Below are 19,431 nucleotides of genomic sequence, written 5' to 3' on the forward strand. Positions count from 1 at the left end.
AGCGAGCTTGGTACAAATCAACAAACAAAATGTGCTAAAATTCACCCCCTCACATTTCACCTCCCCTGGTGACAGCTCCCATTCAGTGGCCGAGGTAGACCGTGCAGGAGAAACTCAATTGAGTGATAGGAAACTACTTGCAGTACAAACATATGGATTAGCAGTCACTGCTGTAATGAATATCTCTGGGTGGCATATTCTCTCTCACAAACAACCGTGCACACAGACACACTACAGGTTTCACTATCACCTGATTCTGCTTTGAACTTTGCTTCACACATGTTGTCAACTGGCCTTTTGCAAAAGACACAGACCTCTTATCTAGACACAGACACACACACACACACACACACACACACACACACATCCATGAGTGAATAATACCATTAGTCTTATTTCAAGTCATGACCTTTTAGGGTTTCACTAACTAGTATCGATAGTGCTAAAAGAAGATGAAATTTCCCCGCTGCTGGATCTCATCATATTCATCAGGCTTCTGCTCTGTTTAGTGTAAGACATCAGTCTGGCTGGGTGGTGGTAGGTTGACTCACTCACCATATGTGTATGTCTGGATGCATATGTGAGAGAGAGAAATAGTCCAGTAGAGGATGTGCATTTTTGAAATAGGACTGGACAAAATACAGCATGTCTAATCAGGAGTGCAATTGGCTTTTTGCCATGTTCTGGTAATTATATTATTAAATGTTTATTCATTTACAGCTTGCAAACACTGTTTACCTGATGCAATTTGATAGGAATTGTCAGGACTATTACACTTATTTAAAAAATGCAGCTTTTGATGCGGAGGCAAATTAGCAGTTCAACCCACTGCTTGCTGCCTCATATTGCATTGTGAAAAATCATTCAAACACTGCGACAGGCATTTTTACCACTAATTATTATTAAATTTCACTGCATAATGGAGGTTGAAATTGTGATTTCCATACATTAGAATTTAAATAGTAATATAATACACATTATTTTCATGCTCATAGAAACAAACTGTATTTGTTAATATGTTAATTTAGACTCTATGGAGGATTCTATCAATACTGGAAATGTCAAAATGAGGATAAAATATGTTTTGTTGGGTGAGGCTGGAGTTATTCAGCCTCTCCTGGCTTCAAAATTTAAATGCTGCCCAAATCTTTCTCTGATCCATTTAATGATGTCGTACTAAAGATTGAACGGTAGTCTGATATATGTGGGCAAAAAGGTTTCAACCACCCCGGTTGGTTTAAGGTGGGTTGGGTTCTTTGTGTCTCTCTCAGTAGCGGTGGCAAGCCAATTGATTTTCAAGTGTGTATAGGAGGTGGGGACAGGAATTTCTCTTTAAGTTTCTTATGTTTGTTGTGTTTTCCATTATTTTGTCTCTATGGATGCACAATTGGCTTTGAGCTCTAGAATCTGAGCAGGAGAGCTCTGAAACAGACACATAAGACATGTATGAGGGGTATGTGCGAGGACGCACAGATACTCGCTGACGGAATATGAAATAAAAATCATCTTATCAAACATAAGCCTGCTGCAGTTATTCTCCAAGGCACAAATAAATGAGCTCTGCTCCAAAAAAATTTAGTGTGCCCACAATTTGTCTAAATTACTGACTGCATCAATAACTCAAAGTTAAAGTAGATGATGGTATGTATGCTTTGTAAGTTTGTTTAGTTGCTTCTGAAGACTCACTATTGATGAACAGAGCTTTAGGTAGGGACTTGTCTACAATGTTCAAAATGAGCTCTTTCAGTCTCTCTTACTCCCAGTTCTTAGTCTGGGGACTCTTTCATTAGGGCACTGCATGCAGACTTACTAAGAAAGCACCACATATTGGCATGGTTCCACACTGATTTATTTCCTCCTAGGAATTTGTGAACATGATTTTGGGATGTTAATTAAAAAAACCCATCCCCATTTAAAATCTCAAGTTACTCGTGTGCTACTTTTTTGCTTTTATGAAACTGAAGGCATTTTTAGGAAGGTTGAAATGAGTGTTGTTGGGTGACAATCCTCTTAACTTCACCTTCAAAGTTTTCATTACCATGAGAGCCAAATTAAGTGCAAACACAAATGAGGCTCTCTAAGACTATGAAACCTTGGCGTGGTGTTGCACAACTACAACTGAATCAATCACATACTGAACTCTGGGCAATTTATAAATAATGAATGAACAAGAATTCACATTATAACAGGCCGTTAAATAGGATTACTGCAGTTGTTCATAAATTAGATGAAAATGTTTTTATTGTCTGTATGTGCATGTTGGCATCATAGTTACCATGGTAACCTCCCCATGAGTGGCAAACAAACAATGGGGGGTGGGTGGGGGGTAGGCTGTTGTGCAAATTTACTCCACAAAGAAGTTTTTAGAGATTGAAGACTGAGGAGAGAAGAAACATGAAGTGATGCTGTCCACAGACAACCAAAATATTCTTTGAAGTCCTTGTGACTTTGATCAGACTGACAAATCCTGCTTTAAAGTAGGGCTTGGTGTCTATATGCCTTCAGGCTTTGTTGGGTGCAATGTCTCTTCCCCAGTATTGAGCTAGACAAATACATACATACTGGATGTGCTGAAAGTTCGGAAACTTTACTTCTGGCCACGTGTCAACTTTTGGACAATGCTGACTGTCTGAAATGTAGTGTTTTGACATCGATAGCTTTACATTTTACAAGACAGTCATTTGATCTTATTTGATTCTAGGATCACACTTTCACCATTCATAGAAGCCATCTATTGGCTTGGTTTAGTACCCAGGTAGTGGTAAATGGTGCTGTATGCAATGGTGCAGATAAAAGCATTACATCAATTTACATCCTCTATTCTATCACAATCCGCTGCATGCAAATGTGCTTTGATTCAATTTCACTAAAGTAAAATTTTATTATATTTCTAGCTTTCCAATTTACTGTATTTTATACATTCTTTACATTTACTCTGTAACGGTATTCTTATAATAATGAATATATTGTTTATTATTAAATGTTATAATGTATAAATGTACATATTTGAAGATGAACCTTAATAAATAAATAGATTATAATACATTAAATGTACTGGAATGGAGTCACAAAAACACTTTGTCCCTACCCTCGACTTCTCCTCTAGTCTTGTCATCATGACAATTGTGGTGGATCTTTGCTCCCACACCATCCTCCAGAAGTCACTCAGGGTCTCTGGCAGTGGTCCCTGTGTGGCAATATATGCATTCTGCTTCCTGTAGCCATCAATGTAGTTTGCGTTGATGTAGTCACTTCCCGGAACGGCTATAAGGAGGAGAACCAGCAAGCATATAGCTGTTAAATATATAGTATGGTTATTTTAGCTAATAATACTGCACATACGACACTAAAATCAGTGTAATTGTAAATCAAAATGAATGCCACTTTTATGGCTTTTTCTTTACTGATACTGAGGACATTATAATCAATCCTTTAATATGAAGGGTACTTTCAAATCTACATGATATGATCAACATTTTATATAAAAGTAAAAAAGGTGCGAAGAATTTGTGGGTGAATTGTAGCACAGCAAATGAAGCCTATTCTTGGCACTTGTAAAGGAGGTCTCAATCGATGGTAGTTCCGTCAGTGACTATCTGAGGGGTTAAGTAGCTACATAAGCTCTTACCATCAACAGACGTGAGTACTACTCTGGAGTGGTCATAAGCGATGACGTTTGCATAGCGATTCTTTGGCTTGTTTACTTCCATGTTGGAGTTCTCCCAGGTAAACTGCTGACCTGGATCAATGGACTGTAAAAGAGGACAAGAAGGAAAAGAGAAACAGTAAATTACAGAAAAATAGAGATATACAGTGTGACAGTGTTATACTGTGTAAAACATGGCATGGCTGAGGCTTATTAATATTAGGTTTATTTAGGCTTATTTATTAGGTTAAGTATTTGATTGAAAGTGATATCTTGAATGAAGCACATATATAAGGACATTTAATGACTGATTTACATCTACCATAAATGTCATTATTCACAGATTGGACCAACATATTCTTCCAGTTTCTAAACCCAGCATAATGAGAATGAATTTACTTTAGCTGGTATTATATGAAGGTTTGCAGAAGCGTGCAGGCAACCACAAACATTCACTGTCTCCTTCAAGGAGGGTGGTATTGAATTACCCAATTCTGAGAAGTCACATGCACAACTTCTTGCGATAACCACGATTCCTGTCTTCCAGTTGCTTTTATAATCGTGTATTTTTGTTTCACCCTGCCTTGCAGCCTCCTTTAGTTTCTGACCCTTTCGTTCTTGCATCATTTGTCTCTTCCACTAAGAAGACAGCAGACTGCATATATATTGATCTGGAGAGATATGTGATGGCCTCCCATCCCTTGGCTTGATAATGTCACAGAGTCTCTTGTTATTCCGTATCGATCCCCCTCGGCTAGCAGTGGAACCATGTCCACTAATTCCCCAGACCTTTCACCTTGCAAATCCAGCAGGAGTCACAATAAATGGTCTAAAAGCCCTCCACTTAGTCAACATGGTTGTAAACTAGTTTAATTTTTAGAAATTAATTTATGTCAACATGTAATACTTCAAGTATAAAAACAAATGAATTTTGTCATTAAAAAATAATGGACCTGAAAAGAATGCAGATTAGAATGCTGGGCTATAAAATTATGAGTAATTTTTCAAGTGTTGTGCTAAGCTATGCATGTGGCAGTTGTCAGATACTGTGAGTTAATTTGTATAGCATGGATACAGCAAATTGGTATTCAAGTGCTACGTTCAACAAAAGAAACGTTCTAGTCTCCAATTAAGTTATGGAGTAAAAAAGGCACCTATATAGGTAAGAATATGGCCCAACAGTTATGTTATTTCAGACACAAATATTTTAGTTTCCAGAAGAACCAATGTATAATACATGCCATTTCATTGTGAACAAGATAGGAAAAATGTGAAGTGCTCATAAGCAAGAAACCTTCCACTACAGCTCCAAATTGCTCAGCAGTGAAAGTCATGTGGGCACAGACCTATTGCAGCTGATGAGCTCAGCACTGCCAATTTCTCTGTCCATGCCCGCCAGTACAAAGAGATTTCATTTGCAGTCAAAACATGTCATATCCATTTGAGAGCTCAGTGAACACAGCAGGCACACTAGACTGATGACAACTAGCAAACAAGTTAGGTAGAAACGGTAGAAAGAGGTGAGAAGCAAACGCCCATGGTATTCTCGCTGACACACTGGAAATGCTTTCAAATGAACATAATGATAGGGCTATGACGACTGCAGCATGATATTGCTTTCTGCGATAAAAGACTGTCAGTGGGAGCTGCAGCATGTCTGATTGACAAATTCTGCTCATTACCCAGTGTGCTCCTTGCTCAGTGTGATGCAGACTGGCGTTGGTGGCAAAGGAAGTGTCAGGCCGACTAAAACATTAGGGAGAGGAAGTGGTGATGCCTCTACAAATTCGGTGCCTTGGGGTAAGACGCAATGGGAGCAACCGGAGAACGTGACTGTGACAAAGCGCCATGAGCTCTGCCACGGTGCCTCAGCTGGCACAGAAATGGAGGGCCATCTGCCGGGCCATGGAGGGGGTCTTCCCTGGCTTGGAATAACTGGTGTGTAGAGGGAATGGTGTCGGGCTGGTTGCCTGCAGTCATACAAGCCACATCTCTGGCTTGATTAGTTTACACTAACTCAACAGGACAGAAGGGTGATGTGCTGGAGAGGCACTAACACAAGTAACACAAGAAAACACTTAATTGAGTGCAGATCTTTACTAAGGCCTAATTATCTCCCCAGATACCTGTTAACTTCACAATGAACATTAAAAAAATTCCATTACTATTATATGCTATTTTATAAAATGTTCAACTTTGCATACAAAATATAAAATGCCATGTATTATAATACAGTCCTACGTAGAGATTTCTGTTTTAGTCTACCTTTAATGATAAAATGAACAGAAGGGTATGCAAAGCTAGACTTTAAAATACTCCCTTGTGACTAATCAATGTGAACTGTAATAGTGGGTAAAGGGCACTATGTGTTTAGGATAAGAAGACTACATTTATTCATCTTTGGATAGTTTTGGCCTCATTGTCATTATCAGTTTTCACTGAACAGTGCAACAAAATAAAGTTCAATAGCAGCCCATGCTGCATCCTCCAACATGAGGATATTTGCACAGAATGCATTAATTTTATATAGGAATGCAATATGCAAACAAAGCAGCACATAGCACTTCTAAGTGTTTTTTTTTTCATGTGGGCAACACTACTGGGTAGATGATAGGACAGTTATATAAGGTTTTCAAATAGATGTTATTTTCACGGTAAACACTGGACAAGGCAGATAACAGAACAGTTATAAAGTGTTGGCTAAAGTTTGGGCTTGTGGTGTCTGAGGAAAGGTGATGAGGTCACCACAACAAATTTGCAGTCTCTCTTGGGAGTGTGAAATTGCACTGCAAATTTCATGCTGTAGCAACATATGTTGGTCACAGGCACACAGACAGATGCAATTATGTAACCTTTTAGGTTATGGCAAAAGTAAAGAAAATACAATCATTCCAACACCCTTGTTGGATCTATGAAACTGAGAAATGGGGCTGATTAGAAAAAACACATTGAACAATAAGAACAAAGAAATAAATGACTGAAAAGTCTTATTTTTATGTATTGAAAGAAGCCTCACTTTTTCATCTGGCCGCACAACTCCCTAAACCAACTATGTGCCACTTTAAATGAAAATTTGCTCCCTTGTTTTTGAGGGAGAGCACTGAGGAGAGATAATCCCCCACCAAGATGCATTGGAGACTGCCTACAAAATAGCATTCTTCAGGGACACATTAGGACACACAAAGATTGCTTAAGCAACACGCCACCTGCTAGTTTGGTGCAAAAATCATTGTGAAGCATTTAATATAACTGTTGATTTCCTGGTGGGATTGGTAATAGAGTTGTAAAAACGACTGAAGAAGGTCTGTGAAAGACATCTTCAATAATCCATTAGAATACATGCATATGGGATCAAAAAGGCATAAACTTCCTCAAAGACATGAAAACAGAGAAACGCGTTTACACGCTTGAAAGATGACAAGGCAGGATTAGTGCATGACTCTTACCTCATATTCTTGAGAAAAGCGAAGGCCATCATTGGCCTTCAGACGCTCTATGTGGTCAGCCAGGTCGATGACAGGAATGGGTGGGTGCTCCCTCATTCCTAGGAGAAGAAGAGGAGGAAAAGGGGAAAGGACGAAGAAAAGAGTGAGGCCTGGCTGTTGCTTCATTAGACATGAACACTGACTTACACAAACACTGGTTTGACCACAAGGTGAGTGAGGCTGCCAGTGGAACCATGAGGTGGCTGTGTAACTATGAGGAGAATGCACTTTGTTCAACAATGCATGAAGAAAGGGAGAGAAGAACAAAGGAGAGTGAGAGAGTGAGAGAGAGCGAGAGAGACCGAGAGAGAACACAAGTTGAAACAGGCTAGTGACATTTGGTGATATCATCATGCTGAGAAGGACAGAGGTGGGGCTGGCACAGCGATGCACATGAGTGACTGGGTGAGCATGCTCCTGGAAGGAAGCAGGAGGCAGCATCTCTCTGACTCTACAACACACAATTGGTAGCAGAGGTGAGCAAGAACCCACAAGTCTCTACAAATCAGTCACACTGTCACTTCCCAGAGAGGAAATAACTGACTGGTCACCAGCCAAAACTTATTTCTTTGAAAATCTCTCTCCCTACAATAGACAATCTTTCAGCCCAGCCTGAAGCATTCGGGCTGGATACATTTCAAACAACCCCCCTGCTGCTCTCTAGATTTCTCATTGCCAGGTTATTCGATGATTTATTGCTAATCTGCCGACACAAATTCCCCCTGTGCCTCTGAACTTGGCTCTGAGCTTAAACGGATTTCTGGGAACTTCCGTTATGTGTTCAAAGTAACTTGGCTGTTACACATGAAAACGCATGAGGAAGTTATATACAATATGTAGCATCATTAACCTTACACATAGCCTTCAATTTACACAGAGATCAGACAGAAATTTTTTAAATGTAACATAAGTGTCTTTGGCTGAGTGCATCTGTAAGGTCATGGATCATGCTTTCAAATGAGCAGCAAATAGGTCTAATGCTAATGGCTGGTAACTGTGGTCACTGCACAAGATGACACCTGGCCAATTATATTATTTAATACTTCCACAAAAAGGATTCTATGAGCATTTACAATTTACATTTGTCTAGATGTATTTAGATGTGTTCAGCCATGCCATGTACAGCTATGCTGTTGGTTAAACAGAGAGTAAAGCTGAACTATGTATTAAATTATCTAGTTCACTGCTTCCACACTAAACATTTGTTGTGGGATTTAAACAGCCATGAGAGGACACTACTGCATCCTTGGAGCTCCAGGGGCTTCAAGGTGGTTGTTTTGTAATGTCTGTCAGGATTGCAACAAGGGAATGGGATCAGGAGCACGAGAGAGAGAGAGGAAGAGAGACTGCATGTGTGGGTATAACACAACTTGGTGAGAGAGCAGACTAACTTGGAGTGTTGGGGCAGCGATGAGAGCTGGGACCTGTGGAGAGAGGAGAGTGAAGGAGGGAGGAAAAAGAACACTCAATCAATGGAGATGGTTCGGGATCAGACTGGGGCCAAACAGTATCTGCAAATAACCTTTCAAGCTAGTTGGAGTGCACAGCATGTCATGTTTGCCCTCTCAGGACAATTCAAGTGGTGTAGTTTAGGCTGTTAAACAGAAGAGCATACAAAGCTAGACTTTAAAATACTCCCCTGTGACTGTTCAGTGTGAACTGCAATACAGGGTAAAGGGCACTATGAGTTTACCTTAAGAAGACTTCATTTTAATCTAGTTTTGGCCTCATTTTCATCATCAGTGTTCATTGAACAAACACTATAATAACCATAGGAACTATTGACGTATGGGAACATGTTAGTGGTCAGATGATCAAACAGATTATAAACAACATTTCTGTCTCATATTAGAAAACAAGCAAAATAAAAGTGAGTGGATCATTCAGTGCTAATTCTCATTCTATAGTAGAATAGTATAGTCAACACCAACAAAAAGAAGGGCTGGTCAAGTTATGCCAGAAAGACAGGGTATGAACTTTGATGGATGTTTACAACTGAAAAGTTGGTGGTAACTGTACCATTTACCAACAGTAAAACAGACTGAATTCTTTCCTTCTTGGACTTGGTGTGTAAAATGTCACAATTTTGTATCACTATTTTTCATACTTTATCACAGAAAGAAATAGTATAATATTGCTCTGAGCTGCATATATTATAATATTGGCATATAGAATTATACATTATTTATTTCTTTTACTCGCAGATAAAAATACAAAAAAAAAAACAGCAAAAACAAAATGAATGTGAAAATATTATTTTACTTTAATATCATTAGGCTTGCAGTTTTATCTCCACTTTCTAATGACAATAATAGCATTAATAATAATAATAATGATAATAATAATAATAACTGCATTATCACTGCTGGGTAAACTCAGGTTATTTTATTCCAGAACTTCCCTGTTGACTACTCCTTCTTGATTACTTACTATAAATTGCACTACTCCATAAATTGCAATACTACAGCAGAAACAAAAACAAGTGATTTTTGTCTTTGCAAATATTATCGGAGCCAGGTCTGCCAAGAATAAACCAGGTAATTTATTCATAGAGTACCAAAAGGTACAGCCAAGGTCTGTTTTACAAACTGACACACTGGAGACATGAGCTGCAAACGGCTGGACCACTTAACAACAATCACAATCAGAGCAGGAATGTTCACCTGCTGTGGGCGAATCAAAGAGAGATAGAGCGGTAGGACAGAGGAATGGCCTGTTCAATATTCACTCAGCTCAGCCTTGGAGTCTCACACTTTTTCAGGAGCTAGATGCAGCCTTGGTGATTTTTGATAATCACCTCTTTTCAAGCAAAACAGTGAGGTAGAAAATAGAGAGAAAGGAGATAAATGTTGAAGTATAAAAAGAGAGAGGGGGACAGAGAGTGAGAGAAAGAGAGAGAGATTACCCTACAGGGGGAAATGGAAGACAAAGAAGAAAGAGGTGGAGTGGGAGGATGGAAGAACAGGGCTCTTTTACAGCAGCAGCACTGCTTAATTCCTCTGCAGGGGTTCAAGGGGCTGTGTGTGTGTACGGCAAATGGGATCTTTAATAACCCGTGAGAAAGGACACACACACACACACACACACACACACACACACACACACACACACACGCCCAGGCACAGGGGCTGACATTTTCTCTCAGCTCCACTGTTCCCTCCGCCCGGCTCACCTTGACATCAGAGGCAGCAGGACTCATTACAAGCTGGAGGGAATGAAAGGAGCTCATGGAGGAAGGAGGAGCAAGGATCGGGTGGGGAGGGAGGAGATCAGGAGGAAAAAGGAAGAAGGCTGATGCTGAGGCGGGCAGCCTGACACAACTCCCCTCTAGCCCACCCCACTTTACAACTGTGCGTGAAAGGAATGTAAATTCAGCCGATATGATTTCACTGATACTGACTAGAGATCGGTATGATGTAAACTTGATTTGCTTATTTTCTCTTACTGACCAATTTTTCTTTTTTTGGTCAGATTTACAGTGAGAGTAAAAAAGAAATATTAAGCAGGAAACAGGAATTTCATAATGCAAAACCTGCTAAAAAGCAGGAGACAACAACGAGATCACAGGGGAAGACATTGCAGAAGTACAGTGAATTGCTCCTAAAAAGACTGTTTAGACATGAGTTAAAAATCATTCCATATGAAATATTTATCGTTTAAAATATAAAATTTAACTCTCACAAGTGGCCAACATAGGACTCTTTCATTTCTTAACCATTTATCTCATATGCCATATACATACAACAAATGTATTTCTCTCGGCAGGTGTTTAGGGAAGCAGAGCTTTGCCATATGTATGACTGGTTAGACTATCGGCCATTACCTGGGGTCTGGTAGTTGAGTCTTCTCATCTCCACAGGGTCAGAGGAGTTGGCCAGCAGGGAGTCCTTCACTCCACCTGAGTGTTCATCTTTGGGTAGGGGGGATGCCCGTTTCCTGAAGTGGTAGAAACGGTTAACGGTGTTAACTACATCATGCCCAGATGACGAAAATGCTCAACAGTTAATCATCTATTCCTTAGGCTAATGACAAGTGACACTGGTTGAGAATGATATGAAATGACATTGTGGCAATAAGTTGTAATATTTCAATGAAACCCAGATAGGCAGGAAATTATTGTTGCGGTACCCTTTTACACAGCTGTCAACATTCTGATATTAAAGACACGACTCTTCTGTCATCCACTGTGATGTACATTACACATGTCCGAACAGGGAGACCTGCAGCTCCAGTGTAAGCAGAGATAACTTCTTATGCTTGGAATAAGGCTGGAGCCAGGTTAAGCGCCATACAGAAAAAAAAGTAGACATTCACCCTTCATGGCAGTGCCTTGAGAGTCTTGTTTCTCCTCCAGTGTGGCATTGTTTCTGGTTAAATAAACATGTTGCTCAAACAAATCTCAACGTGACCACAGTCTACACCATGCTGTACATAGTGCACCACAACTTCACTTCAGTCACACTATCAATAACGTTTCTTCTTCGGTACACACGGGAGACAAACTTCAAACCATCACATCTATTCACTCCCAGCCCCCGATGCCGCCTCTCTCGTTATATATGGACACTAAAAAGAAGAAATGGGAGCAACACTATCACTACCTCTATTGGTGGCCTATCATAACTTTTATACAGGATGATGGCGGTGTAAAAGGAGATAAATGTTTGCTCTATATAAAATTAGACACAAAGAAAATGCAAACATATTCACAGTTTTACACACTTGATGAGGTTAATGGCATAGTTAATGGTTCTCAAAACTAGTTCTGAGGACCAGCAATTCAATTGACAGTAGATACCAGGGCATTACCCCATTAGTTTGCCAACTGGAGTTTAATGTGTTTGAAGAAATGCCATCATTTTCCTGGAGTGGGCTAGGTTGGGTTTGTTTGCTCATGGATAGGTGACAGCTGCCTTGTGTGTATGCGTACTTGAGTGTTTGTGTTTGTGTGTATCAAAGATTTAAATGTGTGATTTTTCACTGCTCTGTATGTGTTGGGTGTGAGTGTATGTGTGTGTCCTAACAACACATTGTGTTTACTGGCTTTCCAGATTGAGAGGAAAACAGGCGGATGCTGTAATTAGCTCATCAGCTGGGTGGCACAACACTGGGTAATTAGAACAGTTCTGCAGCACCTGCGCTGCCAGGCCCGACCTAGCTGAGCACCGAACATAGCACAGAAGAGAACTGCACAGCTCGGACTTGCTTAGCTCACCCGACTGTAGGTTTGTCCATCACGTAGAGAGGAAAAGAAAACACAGACTGCCTGTATTCTAATGTTCTGACAGCCAGCATCTGTTGACATGCATACACTAACAGGCACACAGATGTACACTTTCCTCTCTTACTTTCATAAAACCACACAGACACACAGACACACACACACACACACACACTACTACAGCAGCATACTCAAAAGCCTTCTCACTGCAAATGGAAATGGGAGGAAGGAAGCATCAGGGTGCCCTGTGGAATTTTCACATTTCATTGCACTCCATTTGCAAGTGGCGAGCATGGGTTTTAGGCAGGAGCAGGGCCTTCTGCTGAAGCCCATCGTGGTGAGAATACATAAAGCTGGTAGTGTACACACAGCCTAAACCCGCCCCACCTCAAACGCTGCAGCTTGGGCCACACTGCCACCTGTTATCTTATGCAGCAGGGGCTTAAGCTAATGCTAGCAGCATGACAGCTAATCTGTGACAACCATCTCTTCCTCTCCAACTGAGAGCTGAGCCAGACCGTATCCAGTTTTCCCACAGATCATTGCTGGGGTGGGCTGGTCTGGTCGGGGGGAGGGGGTTAAAGAGTTGGACATCTGTGTACTATTCTCCACACCCCTCACCTCTGACTCTAACCCAATCAGTTGTCAATCTACACTAAACTTCAGTGCTGGGCTAAAGTAAACATGACAACCTTCTCAAAGGGGAAACTGATTACTGGCTCAAACTGAGGGTTAAGACGTGAGAATGTAAGTACACACAGACTTATACACTGTAAGTCTGTGAGTGTGTATGTGTACTGTTCAGGGCATGCTTAATGAGGGTAGAACAGGGCCCTTTGTTAAGACTCCTGACATGAGGAGAGTGGGAATAAAGGCTAACAGTAGAGGGATAGGTCTTGGTGGAAAATGTCAACTTAAAAAATGGGAACATTTCTTTTTCAGCAGTTTTCCCGTCTGGCCTTTACTTCACAATGGCCCATTCAGCAGCAGGTGACGCCTTGGCATATTCAGATGGGGCCAGTCTTGAAGGGGCACGCTGACACTGGCTGGATAATGAAACACAGCATGGAGACAAACCACAGCAGACAGAACAATCTGAGGAGGAACACTTGCACTAAATGTGGAACATGCACGGGTGCACGGACGTGACCTGAGGGTCCCTCTGACTTCAGTTATCAAGGCCTACAGAGTCTGCTGCTTCTCATGGCTGATTAATTGCCTAAAATCGAACAAATAAGACTAGACGCATACATTTAAAGATGTTTTCTATTTTTTGTATTTGAGTTTTTTACAATGCCTACAGAAGCTGAGAGGCAGCTGACTCTGCAATCCCAAAGAGCTGATGAATACCACCAATTTCACAACACCAATGAAGGGGACTTGAATGAAGGGTGGTGGAAGGTAAAGTTGTGACTGACATAACAGTGACAGTACCCACCTTTCCTGTTTGCTGCATTCACCGAGTTCACAGAGGGCAAAAAGAAATGGGGAGGAAGGGGTATTAATAGATAATTGTAGTTTAAGTTCAACAAAGGCCGAAGTTCTTTAAGAAATTCTACCTACACCTTGAAAACATAGCATAGACATTTAACACTTGCTAGAGACTTTTTGAAAATAACCTTATCAGTGTTCATTGCTGGTAATTGACGAATATGCAGGTAGCAATTACAACCTGAGTTACAGTGTGATTATTTTTGCACATTTTCTTCCAGTCCACAGTGAAAAGGGCACACACCACCTCCCCACAGTCCTGCCTGTCAATCTGTGTCTACATGGAGAAAGGGCTTCCAGACAGAGGATGTGCAACTTGGCAGTGAGCTGTCTCAAGGCCTATTATTAACCAGCCCCTTTCTAAGTCTGCTGGCGATGGCAGCCACACAGTAGTATGTAAGGCAGTGTGTGTGATGCCAGGTTGGAGAATAGGTAGGACATAAAATTGCATATTTCTAATAGACCCATCAAAAGAGAAGATTTGAAAACTTAATCAGGAAGAGACAGACTGTGTTAAGTTTTTGTTTGTAGTAAACATATTCCTAATGTCCAAGTCACATTATCCTTTAACATTAAAATAATTGTTTTATCTGACGTTGTACGTAGGGCTGCAGAAAACAACATATTTTTTCTCTGCTTCCTCTGTCATTTTTTTTATTTAATTATTCACTTGGGCTATAACTGAGCCTGTTGTTAAGAGCACAAGCTGAGATAATCAAAAAGTTTTTTCTGATAAAAGCAGTAAATCCAGGAAGTGGGAACAAGCAAAAGGAACATTAGTTAAAGCAAATATTACATTACAAAAATAATTCAATGAACTAATCCATAGAACATTTCAAAATAATTTCTTACATTTGCTATTTATATGTACGTCCCCAGCACCTTGTTGACTTGTATTTATATACGGTGTGCTGCACAGTGGCATCTGAAGCAATTTTAAGAGACATTGTGATAGTCAAATCACAATTCTCACTTTTAACTTTCCAAAACAAGAGATTTTAACAGCCTGCTCTTTTCATATCAGATGGAATTTTAACCAGCACTTCACTTATTACTATTAGAAATGGTCACCTAGCCCAAAATTGTCTGGGAAGAAATAATTATTTCCTTAAAGAAATATCAATCAGCTTTTGGATACTTTTCTGTTACACTGTATAAATGGTAAGGAAATTGGATGTTACAATTTTATGTGTGAGCAGCCTGGTGTGCAGGGCGGGGAGTGGGGGGGCATGTTTCATTACTATTCCTGATGCAACCCAAAGAAACCCATAAACACTGCAGTGTCATTGCAGTTCAACCTCACACACACATAGAATGATGACTATAGCATTGACAAAGATGCACAGCCTCTTACTTCTTAAAGAGCAGGATGGCGATGACAATGATGATGATGAGGACCACAGCCAACACTGGGCCCATGACCCACAACATTTCAGGTTTCTCTTGGGTAATACTTGCTGGACCTGGGATTGGATCCGAGTAGGGACTGGCTGAAAATGTCATCTGTATAGGACAAGAAAATAAGGAAAATGCAGGTGTGTGAGAGCCTAGTCACTTCAGAGCTATAAGATTTATGCAAGGCTTCCTTTCTTATCTAAATGCCAGTGGCCTTCCCTAGGGATTTCTTTTAGACTTCCTAAAAAGCTGAGTTAAAAATAGCCCACAAATAGCTTGTTAAATTTATAAGCGTCCTAGCAAACCTTTATGGTAAATTCAACATTTAACAGAGTTTTTAATTGTAGAGAACCCATAAGCAAAATTCTCATATGTAGAATGTGCCATCTTATGCTGTGAACAACTGCAGGTACTTACTACTATACCAAAACCTCAAAAACAAAGACTCATGGTAAAAAATATTTTTTTTGGATTATACATTTAAATAAATTACAAAGGGTTGTAGGTCATTAAATTATTGTTAGGAATTTGTTCAATCAAACCCAGAGAGTTTTATATTAATAAAACAAATAACAGTTTATGTGGAAAATAAAAATGCTGGGAACAAAGCAGTGAACAATGAAATACCAAAAATATACAGTGATAGCTAAGTCCTTGAAAATGAGAGGGGGTTCATAATATCTGATGGCAGATTTCTTATTTAGGGCACCCTGAGAAGCAAGTTATTTCATGTTAATAATAGGACCAAGTTCAATCATGCCACAAACCTATCATCCAAACTTGAAGACAAAAACAAACATTTTGGCTAATGAAGTTATTATTATGTTTCTATTAAAACATTGCATCATATTAGACAAACTGAAACCATAGAGGACAGAGCAAGTGTGAGACAGAGAGTGCGAGAGGAAGAGACAGCGAGGCAGGGATGAGTGTTTGTCCCTTAGCCGCTGAGCTAAATGGGGGCACAGGAGAGGACTCATCTCTTCTTCATTAGTGTTCACACCGTGACGGAAGAGGAGGAGGTGACTGTGAGGGTGCGCTTCCAACTTGGTTGTAAATGAGACATCTCTCCGCTCCTTCGTCTTCAAATGACATAGGGAAGGGAGGTAGTTAGGTGAGTGAGTGTATGTGTGTAGCTGGAGTGGGTGCACAAGGCGTAGCAGTAAGGTGTTTAAAAAAGTGTCTGTAAGAAGGGGGAGTCAGATGATAAACGAGAAAGAGGGAGGTGCAAGGCATCTGTCATTAGCTCTCGGCATGCCGCCTATTGAACGATGATGGGAGAGGCAGGTCAGGGAGGGGGAATAAGGGTGTGTGGATGGGCATGGGTGACAGATCGCAGACCCCGAAGGGAATTGGGCTCCCAGCATGCAGCGGGAGTGGTTGGGTGGCAGGCAACAGTAATCTGGATCATTAGCCGCACAGCAGACTGCTCTTTGGCACACAGGCAGATATTAATTGGAAAGATAAGCTGAGATGAGCTTAAGGAGTCTTGTGCTCTGTCATATAGTTATGTTATCTTGTGGGCTCTTGGGCAACTGCTGGAAGAATTTACAGTATGGGTGTGTGAGGATGTCACAATCGTGTAAGTGCAAACCAGTGTCCTCTGGTATGAAACAGAGGCACAAGATAAGGTAGCAAAGTAAAAAGATTTTTTTATAAGTTTTCATATTAGAGTCGTAGTTTACAGCAGCAATGTTTTTCTTTTGTCTTTGTCTCTCTCTCACACACACTAACACACACACACACACACACACACACACACGGCCCATGAGACCAGTTCTCTGTGCCTTCAGGAGGAACCTATTATCTAGGAACAAAGAGAAACGACACAGTGGTGGGGTGCTGCTGATGTGACGACACCACAAGGCTTCCTGTACCTTCAGGAAGGCCCAAAAAAGACTGTGGGATGGGGCCCTGCAGGGAATCCTGGGAAAAAAAATTTTCTTTCCCAGTGTAACAAATGACTGCAGCTGTGCTTTCAGAGGAGGATAAGGGAAAAAGAGGAAAAGGAAAGATGAGCACCGACCAAAAAAAAAGAGGGCTTTTTGTCTGTTGGTCACGGTGTAGTACTGGGATCATCCATTCGAACGGCCCTAATATCAGATAAAAGCTCAGTCACGCAGCTCCTAATGCCTCTGCCCTCGCAGAGCGGTATCACAATGGAGTGATGGTGAAGGAATGTGTGAGTCTGAGAGTGAGTCACAGACAGAGAGACACATTAAAGTAGACATGTTTCTCATACTAGTCTAAATCAGTCTTGGTTTAGTGTATGTGTACAGTATGAACATGGCTTTGTTTATGTGATAAAACACCTGGATTCCCTGAACGCAGAGGCCAACAAATATATAATTTGCAGATATTAAATCCTTTTTAAAGGAAAGGGCAATATAAAAACATTAAGGTGGAAGGCTTCTGCTTTATGATAACATCTGACTGTTATCTTAGGCCATTGGGCAAAACAAAAACGTTTTTAAAGTTGTTTTGTGTTGACAATTCAATATTCAAATTCAAAGAGTTGTACTAATTCTATAGGAAAACTCCTTGAAGTCAGTAACTCAGCTGACGGATGGTAAAAAAAAGAAGAGCCCTTTTTCTATTACAACTCTGTACATTTACTTTTGTAAGTCCTTATTTGAGGCTTATCGAGTTAATAGAACTCCAGTATTTGGAGCTTGTGAAAAAAAAATGTGCCAAACAAGTAGACAACCTTTTTTCAATTTGTTAGATAAATATTTAATTACCATTTTCACGTTGTATGCTGATCAGATCTCATTTTCAGGTTGTAGTGACAAGTTGTGAGCACTAATTAAAGAGCCACTTAAAAGTGCCTCCATACACAACCAAACATGATGACAGAGCTCAACTGATTCTCTTGTTTTAAGTCATATAAAACTAAAGTTGCTGGAATATGCTGAGGGCTAAACATACATAGATTTACACAGAAATTGGAAAGTAGATTAGATATTGCATTCAGATATGATTCACTCTACTAAGCCATCCCTAGAAAGGAGTGAACAAACAGAAAGTATATGACTGTGAACTAGTACTTATACTGCATTGTAAATTCTGTATATACAAGATTAATGAGTGAATTAAAGTACAGCGATTGCATGTGTCAATACAACCGTGCATCTAACTGTGAGAAAAAAGCTAAAATGTATGATTGTGTGTAACGACTGTAAACCAATGTGTGAGCATATGTGGAACATCAGTTTTTCTGAGCCTATTCTCAAGCTCCTCTGAGCCTCCACAAGCGTGTGTTTGGCTAGGTCATAGCCGCTGAGAGTGTGTGCGTATAATTGTGTTTGTCTCAGACAGAGTAACGGAACAAGAGACGGAGAGTGGGTAAGGCAAAGAGCGAAGAGACACAGTAAGAGAGAGTTACAGAGACTGAGGCAGAGGTGTTATGGTAGCAGTATATCGAGGCTGCTATCTGGCCCGTGGGCTACACAACTACCCCAGTCAGCCGCTGTTCTTCCATTCCCTCAGCGCAGAGTCCACTGCGTTTAGCACAGCCACATTGTTTCAACTTGTAGTTGACCCCTCTAGCTTCACGTCTCTCCAAAAGTGGCTCAAATAAGCCGCAGGGGTGTGCGCCAGACAAACAAACAAACATGCAAAGATGCCCATTATGTATCTGACGCCGTCTCTGTCTCCCCAGGGAGGCTGAGCAGCCCACACTCTCTCCTCATCGATGCATGACATGGTGAAAGACAGGACGAAGGAGGGGGAAGGAAGGCACAAGTAAAGATGCAGACACTGAAAATGGAGGGGAAAAAATGAGAAGAGTAGATGGTAGTATATGTGAACCCTTATGTCTTTATCTACGAGGAGCAGAAACATGGCTGCAGGGTCTAGTCTCCCCTGTATTGTGACCCTTGTCTTTCATATTTAACTTTTCCCCCCACCACTTAATTTTTTCCCCTCACATGCCCTGTTTCCCAGCAAATTTCACTTTTCCCTCCGTGGCTGACCATCCAGATTTCTAGAGGTATAACTAAAGGGAGAAGCCTCTAGGAGTGGAACTGATACCACGGCTGACGAGAGAATTACATTCTATATTCCTACCACTCTTGACGAAAATTTGGGTTTGAATATGGTTATTATCTCTGGTGGGAAAAAACATCTTGTTTTCATAATTCTCTCTTGATATTGTTTGTCAAAGCTTTTTAAATTTCAAAAGAACCCAGTCT

At 40.6% G+C, this 19,431-nt stretch overlaps 1 protein-coding gene across 21 annotated transcripts in view; it reads right to left on the minus strand.

The window, feature by feature from the left end:
• The window catches only part of LOC137140584 (receptor-type tyrosine-protein phosphatase F), a 154,947-nt gene that overhangs the window by 13,184 nt on the left and 122,332 nt on the right, over positions 1-19,431 (minus strand). For 14 of the 21 annotated variants that reach the window (XM_067528901.1, XM_067528910.1, XM_067528904.1 and 11 more), the window contains 6 exons: positions 15,198-15,346; positions 10,955-11,067; positions 8,523-8,555; positions 7,093-7,190; positions 3,629-3,752; positions 3,089-3,264 (listed from right to left, as the gene is read on the minus strand). In XM_067528901.1, coding sequence (XP_067385002.1) covers positions 3,089-3,264; positions 3,629-3,752; positions 7,093-7,190; positions 8,523-8,555; positions 10,955-11,067; positions 15,198-15,346 — 693 coding nt within the window. The remainder of the gene's footprint in view (positions 1-3,088; positions 3,265-3,628; positions 3,753-7,092; positions 7,191-8,522; positions 8,556-10,954; positions 11,068-15,197; positions 15,347-19,431) is intronic. The other 7 variants (XM_067528921.1, XM_067528918.1, XM_067528919.1 and 4 more) reach the window with 1 other exon arrangement.

This window comes from Channa argus, chromosome 14 (genome assembly GCF_033026475.1).
Source record: "Channa argus isolate prfri chromosome 14, Channa argus male v1.0, whole genome shotgun sequence".
Taxonomy (NCBI): Eukaryota; Metazoa; Chordata; class Actinopteri; order Anabantiformes; family Channidae; genus Channa; species Channa argus.